Source organism: Lycium barbarum, chromosome 3 (genome assembly GCF_019175385.1).
Source record: "Lycium barbarum isolate Lr01 chromosome 3, ASM1917538v2, whole genome shotgun sequence".
NCBI lineage: Eukaryota > Viridiplantae > Streptophyta > Magnoliopsida > Solanales > Solanaceae > Lycium > Lycium barbarum.
Window position 1 is genome coordinate 14,811,705 of NC_083339.1, and position 12,640 is coordinate 14,824,344.

Consider the following 12,640-nt stretch of genomic DNA (forward strand, 5'->3'; position numbering starts at 1 on the left):
TTTTTTTTTCTCTTTTTTTTTTTTGGGAAAGCAAAGTCAATTAGGTTCGTCCTTAATTAACTGAGATTTTTCTTTCTCAAATCTGAGTTTTTTTTTGTTAATTTACTGAGACTTTTCTATCTGTAATTAATTTTAAAAGAGTGTGACAATTGTGGAGGGGGAGGTGCTAATGATGAAAGGTGATATGAAAGGAGGGGAGGTAGGGTAAAATTAGGTTTGGTTAGTGAGGTGGCATGCCACATGGTATCCATCTCATTAAAATATGAGTAACATGTGGTATTGGCCTCCACCTCGGACAAATTTAATGATAGAGGGGTATATTTGAATTCAAAGTATAACAAAGGGTATGTTTGATATTTTTCAATAGTACAAGGGTATATTTAGCCTTTTTCCGAATCTAGAATCACGTAAGTTGTCTATTGCCTGGTCAAACATGACATATTCAAATTGATTTCGACAACCAAATTATTATTTTACTAAAAAAAGACCCTCAAACTTCGCAAATATAACCGGCTAGCTAGATCAATGTAGAATCATCACAAAAAGTCTGTCCAAGAAAAGGAAAAAAAAAAGAACCATGACAAAAGTGACTAAAGAGATCTAAAGGTAGAATGACAAGCCACGTGTCAGTGGGGGGTGAATAGACCAGCAATAAGCCAATTAACTGATACACGATTATCATGCTTATGCACTATACTATAAAAGGAGAGGCAGAGAGCAAATGCACTTCTCATTGCTTTCTGCCATAAATAGCTCTCTCTTTTTGCCTCTATACTATACAATTTACTCTTTTTTGTATCAAAACAATGGCAGGGGCAATTCGGTACTTTCAGTTGAACACTGGTGCTAAGATGCCGTCTGTCGGTTTGGGTACGTGGCAGTCCGATCCTGGTGTTGTCGGACAAGCCGTTGAGATTGCTATCAAGGTTTGCTTTTTCTATCTCTCTCACCATATATGTGTGTATCTGTGTGTGGTACATTTTTTGTAGAGAATTGAACAATCGATACTCTTTTGTGTAATGACGGGATATATTTGCACGATTTATTTAACGGCACGATTATATATGCACTACTTTTTTTTTTTAACTAAGGGATATATTTACTCTAAATCCTCAACGTTCAAGGGTATATTTGCACCTTTTCTCTTTAATTAATTCCAAATTAAACAGTCAATACTCGACTCGATCCAACGTTATTTGAGCGTGTGTTGTAAAAATTTGTGTGTGCATGCTTTACGTCTCCAAATACTGTATAGGTCTTGAAAAAAATGTGCAAATCAGGAAATATTTTAAAAGTTGTTTTGTACTATAGGTAATATAATACTATGATATTAGTTTGTAATTTAAGAATTATGTGATTTATTAGTAGTAATTTTATTTCTTACCTTTGAATTTTGGACTTCTTTTTTAAGGCTTAACACATAGCCATCCCCTTAAGCTTGTCAGAATATTTCATTTAGACACTTAAACTAAACCTTGTTTCAATTAAACAACTCAACTCCTAATAAAGTGTTTCAATTAGATTCTTTTGGTTCAAATTTTAGAAAATATTTTGTATGTGTTTTCATTCATCTATTAGGTAATTAAGTTAATCACATAATGCGTATAAAGTGAAAGAGACACACATTTTATGTGATTAACTTAAGTAGACGAATGAAAACACGCGGAAAAAAATTCAAAATTTGAAACGAAATGTCTAATTTGAACACTTTATTAGGAGTTGAGGTGTTCTATAGGAACATGACTTAATTCGAGTGTCTAAATGAAATGTCATAGGTTTAAGTGGCTACTTATGTATTAAGCTTTTTTTAGAGTTCTTTATTTTTAAATATATCAGAAACTTTGGTAGACATACAATCGCGTACCTTGGAGCCAAGCCTAATTCGTCATATAGAACACGCATTCCGCTTTTGAAATACAGGGCACATTATTGATGCTAAACTGCTAATCACTTGTTAATATTTGTTTAGTTTGTAGTTTGATTAAGTTTAGTTAAAAAAAAAAAAAAAAAAAAAACATAACAACTCGCGTACGAATAAAGATGGATTTATGTGTTGTGCTATGTTCTGCTGGTGCTCGTCCGTAATTTAGTATATCTGTGTGAGTATATTCTTTGAATAGCTTTTCTTAACTATGTGTAATATAATACTATGAATTTAGTTTGTACATTTAAGTATATGTGATTTAGTAGTAGTAGTAATTTAGAGTAACTCTTTCTTTTTTACTTTTGAGTTTTGGACATTCTGAATGTTCTTTATTTTTAAATCTATCAGAAACTTTGGTCGATTTGCATCCCGTGCCTTGGAGATCATGCCTAATTCATCATATAGAGAACACATTCCGCTTTTAAAATATAGTGCAGTGATCCCAATAAAAAATGCAGTGGACACCATTGGTGCTAATCACTTGTTAATTTTTGTTTAGTTTGTTGTTTCGATTACGTTTAGAAAAAGAAAAAACAAAACTCGTAAGAATAAAGATAGATTTCTGCTGGTGCTCGTCCTTAATTTAGTATCCTAAGCTGGCTATCGAGTGGATTATGCCACAGAACAAAAGACTTTTGGCTATGTTTGGTTGGGCACGACTTTAAAGAAAAAAGTACTTCTGAAACTTGTGGTTTACAAGTCATAAAACATTTGTGTGACTATCCATCTCATTTAGGGTAAAATGAAAAGCTTAAAGTTAATTTATTTCTAATACTGAAAGGTATCATTCTTTTTGGGATATGCTATAAAGAAAAATATGTCAGATAAAATGTGACCGAGGAAGTACTATGTTTGAATTGGAAATAGTGCTTTATTCCTAAGTCTCTAGGCGCAAAAAGATTAAATAGGTAGTATTGTCTGGTAGAGAGATTGTCTCTGGTAAACAGTTGTTTTCTCTCTGGACGTGGTCTTTGTTTATTCGAAGAATTTGAAGACAATGAGTAGAAGTTTTTACTTTTGAAGGTGGTTAGATTCAAAAGTAGAGATTCGTTTTGTGAATGCTTTTTGCCTTAAATATTTTCAAAAGTAACTTTGGATTAGTCCTAAGAGTTCAACTCAGCGATTTTGGCATTATTACACGACCTAATTGTTCTCTTCTTCTTTTTGCTACAGGCGGGCTACCGGCATATTGATTGTGCTCGAATTTATAAAAATGAGAAGGAGGTAATTTGTTCTAAATCATACTCAGCTTTTCATAGTATTGAAGTGCCCAGTTCTCTCATCTAAAAGCTTAAATTGTTACGCCCCTTTATTTGTTGGCCAGATTCATTTTAGGGTCAAACATGTAAAGACAATATGTCAAACTGTATGACAATCTCGTCTGAAAGGATTTTAAACCATTAAAGAGGGACACTTATTTATTTATTTATTTATTTACTTTCCAAAAGAAGTTTTAAAAAACAATAACTCAGTTGTTTTGCAACCAGTGGATTATTAAGTTATCACTTACAAATCTCAATCCCAAGTCTAAAAGAGGGTTTTACATACGTTATTTACTGTTTCCTGAAATATTGCTGCAGTTGGAAAGTTATCACTGTTATGTTAAGATCTGAAAAATCAGTGCATATGCAAAGTAGTCATTAAGGTGGCACTGTAGGTGCTCTGTTGGTGTTATTACCTGATAGACATTCTGCATATTTGCAAGTTTTGTCTGGCATATGCAATATTTAGGTCTTGTGGAAAAATCTAGTGTCAATCTTTGATGTTTTTGGACTTCATCTTTTGCCTAGGGAAAGGTGATCAACAATTATCATTCTTATCTATTGTTAACATTTTGTGGTCTGACCTAGTTTCATTTCATTAGAATGTAAAACATGGCCTGCTTTCTACATTAATCTGTCACTAAATATATTTCCTTATCTTATTTTGTTTTTCCTTCAAAGATTGGAGAAGTTTTGAAGAGGCTGTTTAAAGATGGTGTTGTCAAGAGGGAAGAGCTATTCGTTACATCCAAACTCTGGTAATTAAGCTTACGTATCCAAACATTCTTATAACAATTCACCTCCTTGTTCGCCCTAAAATTTAAATATGCCGAGTCAATTTCTTTCCATTTTGAAGTTGACTTGTTCAACTTTGTGCAGTTATTCTCATCAATCTTTAACCATCGGTCTTTTGTTTAGCATTGTTGAGTTCCCTCTTTTATCATTTTTGTTTCCTGATAGCTTGGTAATTCAATAACGACTTTAAAGCAGACTTTTAGTAAGAACGGTGCTGGTGGAGCCTCTGGTTTTTTCCCCATCATTGAGGTCTACATAGTGTTTCAGGATGCTCATACATTCAACTGTATTAACTTTTGTAGGAACACTGATCATGCACCTGAAGATGTACCAGTTGCACTAAACAAAACTCTAGAAGACTTGCAGCTGGACTACGTTGACCTGTACCTCGTAAGTACTGCTTAATGGGAAGCTTCTTTCTGCTAGTGTTTCTTACGTTGCCATCTAGTTCAAAGCCATATCTCTAAATAACTAAATTAATAGAATATACTTCTTAGAAGTGTATGCTGCGATATGCGACCGCTCTTTCCTTAAGTAGATGCCCCGGAACTAAATTTAAGAGCTGTCAAGATGCTCCTGAGAACTATAAATAGTGCCGTTGAACTTCTACATGCCTTTGGGAAAAGTTTTAAACATGAAAAGAGAGTTCATTAATCTGCCAAATTTAAGTGATGTACTTGTTTCTTTAGTTTTTGGTATTAAATGGTGTTCTAATAAATAAACTGAGACTTAATTTTTCCTTTTTCCTTCCTTTGTCTTTCTGGTATGTGGTTTCTGTAGATTCATTGGCCTGTCAGTATGAAGCCTGGTTCGGTTGACTTTAAACCTGAAAACCTTATGCCAACCAACATACCCAGCACATGGCAAGCAATGGAAAAACTTTATGATTCTGGGAAGGCCAAAGCTATTGGTGTTAGCAATTTCTCTACTAAGAAACTGGGAGATCTTTTGCAAGTAGCTCGTGTTCCTCCTGCTGTCGATCAGGTGGAGTGCCATCCTTCATGGCAACAAGCCAAGTTGCGGGAGTTCTGTAAATCCAAGGGAGTGCACCTCTCGGTGAGTTCATTTCTAAAGCACTTTTACTTCGTGTATACCTTGTGGTCAAATTTTCATTTGAATGAATTAATTTGTTCCATTATTGTGGTTGTTGTTGTCTTTTGACTATTCGTCTGTCATTTCATTAGATTGACTATGAGTTTTTGTTTTTTGTTTTTACTCCCTGACACCTTTTTATTTCAGGCCTATTCGCCGCTTGGTTCTCCAGGTACAACATGGCTTAAAAGTGATGTACTAAAGCAGCCAGCTGTAATCTCAGTTGCTGAGAAATTGGGCAAGACTCCTGCACAGGTTTGTCTTCGCTGGGGCATTCAGATGGGTCAGAGTGTGCTTCCTAAGAGCACACATGAAGCACGGATCAAAGAGAATCTTGATGTGCTGGACTGGTCTATACCTGATGACTTGTTTGCCAAGTTCTCTGAAATTCCACAGGTAAATCCTTTAATTGTAGTGGCAATTTCTTTTGATATTACTGAGATTGCAATTGTAACTTGTTATCTCTTATCATATTAATTTCAAATTTGAAAGTGCAAATGGACCTAGAAATTGGTCATATATCTTCTCAGTATAGATAGGAATCCCTGATCTAAGGAGGGAAAAAAATGAAAGAAAAATAGATAAAGGAACACAAACGAGACATGCATTGTGCATAAGGATGCTGTTAGACTTGTAGTTATGAGTTCTTGATACCTCTTACTAGTGACATTCATATAGTTTACAAACTAGATGCTTTGATACCTCTTGACAGATTGATAGCAACAAATGAACGTCTAATATACATGGTCATATACAGACAGGCATATGCTAGTTAGATAACCACCCTGCCCCATCGGGACCAAAACAAAATGAGAGACCTTTCTACCTGTGTACTGCCTCAGTTAGCCTCTTTAAACTTTCTTGATGGTTGAGATAAGTGGCTATATAAGGCCATTTACTAGATATTTTCATTACGAACTTTATTGACGCAGTTAATGGATTATTGACATCAATATTGAACATTATGCAGGCAAGGCTGCTGAGAGGCACTTCATTTGCTCACGAGACGCATGGCCAGTACAGGACACTTGAAGAGCTATGGGATGGTGAGCTCTAAGGTTACAGTTCGAGTTAACTGTGGAAAAGATAGGCAAATCTTAATCCATTTATCTCATAGATTTAGGCTTCTTGCGCACTTACTTTTCCTTTGAACTTTAGGAGATCGGTTAGAGTGTCAACCCATTTATCTCATAGATGAAGGTTTCTTGCTTAACTGTCCCTCTATTGGATCTGTGCCGGAAACCATTCAGCAGATTCTATGAAACAATATTCAAATGTTTGATTTGCTGGGATATACCCCAAAACTATCGACTTTTGTGGTCATCTTTTCTTAGTATATAGTTAAATGCTATGCTTTATTGGACATTATATCCAGTTCTGCTTATTTGGTGGATGAATTAAGAACTTAAACTTGTGGATCATACCTGCAAAGGAAAAGAAAAACAGAATAGTATTGAAGTATCCAATTATCCGCGCTTTGCATTTTCTTTTTGTTCTCTCTAATTTTCTTTTGGCCAATTCATGAGGTCAAGTCACGCTATATTTGTAAATCAAATTTTACTGCGAAAAGAACTTGTATTTGATATGTACACCGAACGAGTTGTTTTAAATATTACTGTTAATACTTGGCAATTAGCATGTTTCTCAAACTTCTTGAATCGAGGGTAGGACACATGACATGAAAAACAAACAGAGACGCATAGCATGCATAAATTACACTTGGCACTGTAATTTTAAGTTCCTATCTGAGTCTTCTCCTGTTACTAACGTATTGTAACATATGCATTGAGTTATGAGTTCTTTAATACTGTTATCTATTTCTTTCGTAAAATGGTCATTGCTGATAGTAAATCTATATAAGATTGTTCTCGATACTCAATTTAGAATGTCTCAAACGAGCATAAAAAGCAGGTATAGATAAATACCAAGTATCATTTAATGGTTTTAAAATGCACAGATTGAGGTTCAAAATAGAGCCCATTGTGAAAAAGGGCAATATTAGGCCAGATTATTATACTAAAGGCATTAGTAAACGTTCTGCAAACTAAAAGGGCAAATATGGACCCTTTCCATTTTTTATTTTTATTTTTTAATGATTCCGTTAGTGAAAAAGGGCAAAAGTAAACCATTTCGCAAACCTTCAGGAGAAATGTGCGCCAGTTTTGTGTAACAGCGGGGACCTGGATGAACTAAACTTCTAACAGAGGGCAAAATTAGACTTTTTTAGAAACGACAAGAGCAAACCCGGACTTTTGCCCCTCTTTTTATTTAAATACTCTTTCATTATCTACCACACTTTTATTAAAATATACTCTTCCTATGATCTGCCGTACTACTTAAAGATATTCTCTTTCTATGATCTGCCAATACCAAGTTTACAAATATTATTATAGTATACATAACTAATCACATGATATAAAAACCAGCCCACCATATTTGATATTTTAAGTTGTGCATATGATGCTTGCGCAGCGAGCAATGCTCACTCGTTGGGGTACACTAAATGAAGATCACAAAACAGATCAAGTTTTTTACTTATTTAAACCACAATTACATCACAAGTTTAGGCATAAACTAAACATGAGAAAGGTTTCTTTAATCTTCTGGTTTTGTCTCTTCTTAGTAATTTCTTTTCTAAGAAAATCCAAAGCAGAAGGCCATGGTGTCCACATTGTTTACATGGGTGCTAAGGATTCATCCGATGATGTCGCTAGAGATGATCAGCCTCAGCTTATGAGTTCCCTTACAAAAATGTTTGTTCTAAACTTAAACTATGTATATATGTTCTGGACTATGACAAGGTCAGTGACGAAGTCAGGAATTTCGCTGAGAGTGTTCAAGATTTAATATATACTATAGGGAGTAATTTTTTGACTTATATATACAGTATTATATTCTATATACGTAGTATAATTTTTCGACTAAAGGTGTTCAACTAACCACCCTTCGGTCTATGTAGCTACTCCATTGTGATAACTTTGTAGGCTAAATTACTTGGCAATTAGTAAAAACTTTGCAAGAAAAATATATATCTGATACTAAATACATGGGAGATCTAATTTTAAGTCAAGAGTGAGAAGTAGCATCTCACCTGCTACATCTTTGTGACCGATAAGTACTCCATAAGTACATGTTTCTTTTTGGGATTCTTGAACCATGTGTTTGTCTATTTGCTTGCGTCCACTCCTTGTTAGAACCATATATCCTCTCTGTACTATTTTACATGATGGTTTTTGACTACGCACGGAATTTAAGAAAGAAAGACTTTTGAAACTTGTGATCTAATACAAGTCATAAATATTTACTTTCATTATTTTTTAACGGACTAAAAAGGAATATGCATACCACATAAAATGAGGTAGAGAGAGTATATAAACATGTAAAGGTCTATTTTTAACTGTTATATATTAATTGCATTAGGAGAAAGAACGCAGTTTTGCAGAGCTACAAAAATAGTTTCTCAGGATTTGCAGCACATTTATCAGATGCTGAAGCTAAGTCGATTGCTCAACAACCTGGAGTTGTCTCCGTTTTTCCTGATCCAGTATTTCAACTCCACACAACGCGGTCATGGGATTTTCTAAGTGATCGATATGATATGGTACACAATTTCCCTTACAGTTCTTCTGGTTATTCAAATTCAACTTCAAATGGAGCAAACACCATAATAGGCATTTTAGACTCCGGTAAGAATATCAAAATGCAAAGTTTTAATTTCTTGCACTTAATTTATTTTTCTTTCTTACCCGGATAACTAAACCAATGTATCTCATATTTATGTAAATTATCTGTAGGAATATGGCCTGAATCAGAGAGTTCCAATGACAAGGGTATGGGTCCAATCCCATCTCGATGGAAAGGAACTTGCACGAAAGGTTATGATTTTAATTCTTCCAGCTGCAACAGCTAACGGTCTTTGTTGAGTTATTATTTTTAGGATTTTTACACTGTATAGCCGCCCACCCAAATAATAGTTGAAAAATGTATATTTTTGGTATATTTATGTAAATACATATAATATACTACATATTTTACACATAACCAGCGTATATTTTTTATATATTTGGCTAGTGGCAGTAATTATTTTTGGCAAGCGTCTAAATGTGTAACTTTCCCTATATTTTTCCTACATGGGCTATGTAATGTTCTCAAAAGTGGTATACATAGTCTTGAGCGACTTTACTTATTGTATCAGAAAACTGATCGATGCAAGGTTCTATGATGACCCTGGCGTCTCTGCAACCTGTTACGGGGACACCAAGGGACCGTGATGGGCACGGTACATGTTGCAGCCACGGTAGCAGGGAGTCCAGTAGAAGGCGCGTCGTCTTATGGTTTAGCAGAAGGAACAGCCAAGGGTGGGTCTCCAGTATCCAGGATTGCAGTGTACCGCATATGTACGCCTTATGGATGTAGTGGATCAGCTATTATGAAAGCATTTGATGATGCCATTGCAGATGGGGTTGACATCATAAATTTATCAATTGGTCAACCAGCTGGAGCAGAGTTTGAGTTTTCGAGAAATCCTATTGCCATTGGAGCCTTCCATGCTGTAGAGAAGGGCATTCTTGTTGTCGCTTCTGCTGGAAACGACGGCCCTTATCCGAAAACTATTATAAATGTTGCTCCTTGGATTTTCACCGTTGCTGCGACAACTATTGACAGAAACATTGAAGCCCATATCCTCTTGGGCGGGAACCGACTTATCATGGTATTTTTGAAATGAAAAAAAAAAGATATAATTCTAGCCACATACTACTAAAAACAGGAATTAGCGACAGACAAATTTTGTAGCTAAATGGAAAAATTTTGTTAGCTACGAGCGATTTAGAGACAATGGTCGTAGCTAATTCCTTTATTTTTTTAAAAAAATTTTTAGTAACTATCTTTGCAAAACATAATTCAATATCCTTGTTGATTTTCAGGGTGGAGGTATTAGCTTCAGTAATCTCAAGAAATCTCCAATATATCCGTTGGTGGACAGTATATCTGCGAACTTAACTATTTATGACGGGGTGGCAAGGTAATTGGAATATTGAAATATATTAGTTCCCATTTCTTTAGAGGAAAATATTGTACATACCTACGACTAACTCGAGCAAATTTCAGCGATTGCGAACCAGATTCACTCAATGAACGGAAAGTTACGGGTAAAATTGTTTATTGTGATCATCTCAGTGATGATTACTCAATCGAAGATAGGATAAACGAAGTGAAGAAAAAGGGTGGCATCGGATTTATATTAAGTATTCCTGATGATGGAAGTCATAGTGGCACCCAAAATGGGATCCTTCCCAAGGGCAGTAATCACCCAAGGGGATAGCATAAAGATTCGTTCGTTCATCAACTCGACAAGGTCAGAGGCGGAACCAGGATTCGAAGTTTGTGGCTTCAGGGTTCTAATTATTTACAGTTACTGGGTTCTTAATTGATAATTTGTACATATTTGATAAAAAATTTAATACAAATATATGTTTCGAACAAAAGCTACTGGGTCCGGCCGAACCCACTGCCGAAGGGCTAGCTCCGCCCCCGGACAAGGTACTCACTTTATTTCTTAATACCACTTGGTGTAATCAGAGGCGAATTCAAGATTTAAACTCTATGGTTCAACTTTACGGTTTGTATTTTTACATCATGTGATTCATATGTGCTCTGCATCAAAATTACTGGTTCAGATAATCTCAGTATCAGAAAGCTGCATCGGCCTCTGTGTGTAACATATTAGCAAATTTCTTACTGCATCTTCACATTTTCTCAAGGAACCCAGTGGCAACAATTCTACCAACTGTTAGTGTAGATAATTTCAAACCGGCTCCTGTTGTGGCTTTCTTCTCATCAAGAGGCCCTGCGTCCAACAATCCAAACCTCCTAAAAGTAAGAACTTGTTATTTTTTCTAAACATTTGGACTATTTCTCAATTTGTGCCCCTTGCCTATGGCCTCGTAGTCATCGTCTTTTTACCGTTCCAAAATATGAAATGTCATGATAACTTACGTACTTATGTTATAAAGCATAACTATTATCCATGCTGAATGGTTTTTGACGTACTTGCAGCCAGATATTGCAGCGCCAGGGAATGCAATACTTGCAGCTTGGCCTGCGAACGACACAGAGGTGACTCTACCTGGCCAAGAACCACCACTATTTAACATCGTCTCGGGTACTTCCATGTCTTGTGCTCATGTTTCTGGAATTGCTGCAACACTCAAGTCTCAAAATCCCACCTGGAGTCCTTCAGCAATCAGATCAGCTATAATGACCACAGGTAGGAACCTGATAATATATTCTCTCTCCATACTCCTTCCTTTTTTGACATCCCAGAAGAATGACAATTTTCTATATTTAGTAACAATTTATCTTTAAGCTTACACACCCAAGGGTGTAACCTATTGGTCAATGAAGTGGGTTGAGAACCATGATTTCTTAGCTAGGTTCAAATCTCAGCAGAGAAAAATATTAGGTGATTTCTTCCTAGCCTTGGTGGATAGAGTTATCTCGTACCTGTTGTTGGCCCGAGCATAATTTAAATTTTAAACTTCTCATTTTACCCTTAATGAAATTATTTATAGCCACACAAATTTTTATGGCTTTTGTTAGACCACAAGTTTCAAAACTAATATTATACATATAAATAATTATAAAATTTATGTATATAATTTATCGGTTTGGTTCGGTTATTTTTTAATAGAACCATAACCAAATCAAATATTATCGATTTTTAAAATTTAACCAAATCAAACATCGGGTTTTTTATTCGATTTGGTTAAATTTTCGATTTGGTTTTGGTTTTAACCAAAACTGTGAACAACCCTACTCATAACAATCTTAATTCTTAACACTTTTTTGCACGGAATGTCCTTCAAAGGCATTGATCTTTAATTTTTATCCCTCAAATTGTTGATCTTTAACTTTTACCCTTCACCAAAAAACTCATGGTTCTGGGTTCGAACCCCTACTCAATCAAAAATTAAAAAAAAAAAAATCGTAACGCAGAGCTTTGAATTCAAACTCTAACTTAACATAAAGTTTGAACCTTAGAAGGCAGAGTCGGGCTAAAAGTCTGCCTTAAGCCAAATTCTACTTTAAGGCTTAACTTTTGTCTGAATAGGCCTAATTTTGCTACAAACTTCTGACTTGCGAATTTTTTTTTTTTTAATGAATTGAGATTCGAACTCAGAACCTCAGGGTATTAGGAGAAGGAAAAAAATTAAAGACAATAATTTGAGGGACAAAAATTAAAGATCAGTGCCTTTGAAGGGTAATCCTGCAAATGACACGTTCTTAACGTCATATTACATGCTCCCACTAATACTTAAATACTTCCATGTACCCGGTGAAGAGGTTAAAGCTAAAAGGTGCATCATTATTTATACGGAAAAGGGCCAAAATTACCCCTGAACTTTGAAAAATAGTTCATCCATACCCTTCGTTATACTTTAGGGTCAATTATACCCTTACAGTTATACTATGGAATCAATTATACCCTTATGTCTAACTGCTGCCACGTGGCATCATCCTAGCCCTTCAAAATTATTGTACCCTCAAATAATTTTTTACCCACTAA

The 12,640-nt window shown here is 35.3% G+C and overlaps 1 protein-coding gene and 1 pseudogene across 1 annotated transcript; both read left to right on the top strand.

Annotated features, from left to right (window-relative positions):
- Positions 1 to 712: 712 nt before the first annotated feature.
- LOC132630480 (aldo-keto reductase family 4 member C10-like) lies at positions 713 to 6,441 on the top strand. Its single transcript, XM_060346053.1, has 7 exons — positions 713 to 926; positions 3,098 to 3,148; positions 3,868 to 3,944; positions 4,284 to 4,371; positions 4,762 to 5,037; positions 5,221 to 5,469; positions 6,044 to 6,441. The coding sequence occupies exons 1-7, from the start codon at positions 807 to 809 to the stop codon at positions 6,128 to 6,130; spliced, it is 948 nt and encodes a 315-aa protein (XP_060202036.1). The 5' UTR covers positions 713 to 806; the 3' UTR covers positions 6,131 to 6,441.
- Positions 6,442 to 7,752: 1,311 nt separating this feature from the next.
- LOC132630365 (CO(2)-response secreted protease-like) lies at positions 7,753 to 11,598 on the top strand (annotated as a pseudogene).
- The last annotated feature ends 1,042 nt before the right edge of the window (positions 11,599 to 12,640 follow it).

Bases quoted from the DNA above. Each gene is read 5' to 3' on its own strand.
- LOC132630480 (XM_060346053.1), top strand. From the start codon at position 807: ATGGCAGGGGCAATTCGGTACTTTCAGTTGAACACTGGTGCTAAGATG. The intron at 3,945-4,283 runs GTAATTAAGCTT...TAACTTTTGTAG, and splicing joins TTCGTTACATCCAAACTCTG to GAACACTGATCATGCACCTG. The intron at 4,372-4,761 runs GTAAGTACTGCT...TGGTTTCTGTAG, and splicing joins ACTACGTTGACCTGTACCTC to ATTCATTGGCCTGTCAGTAT.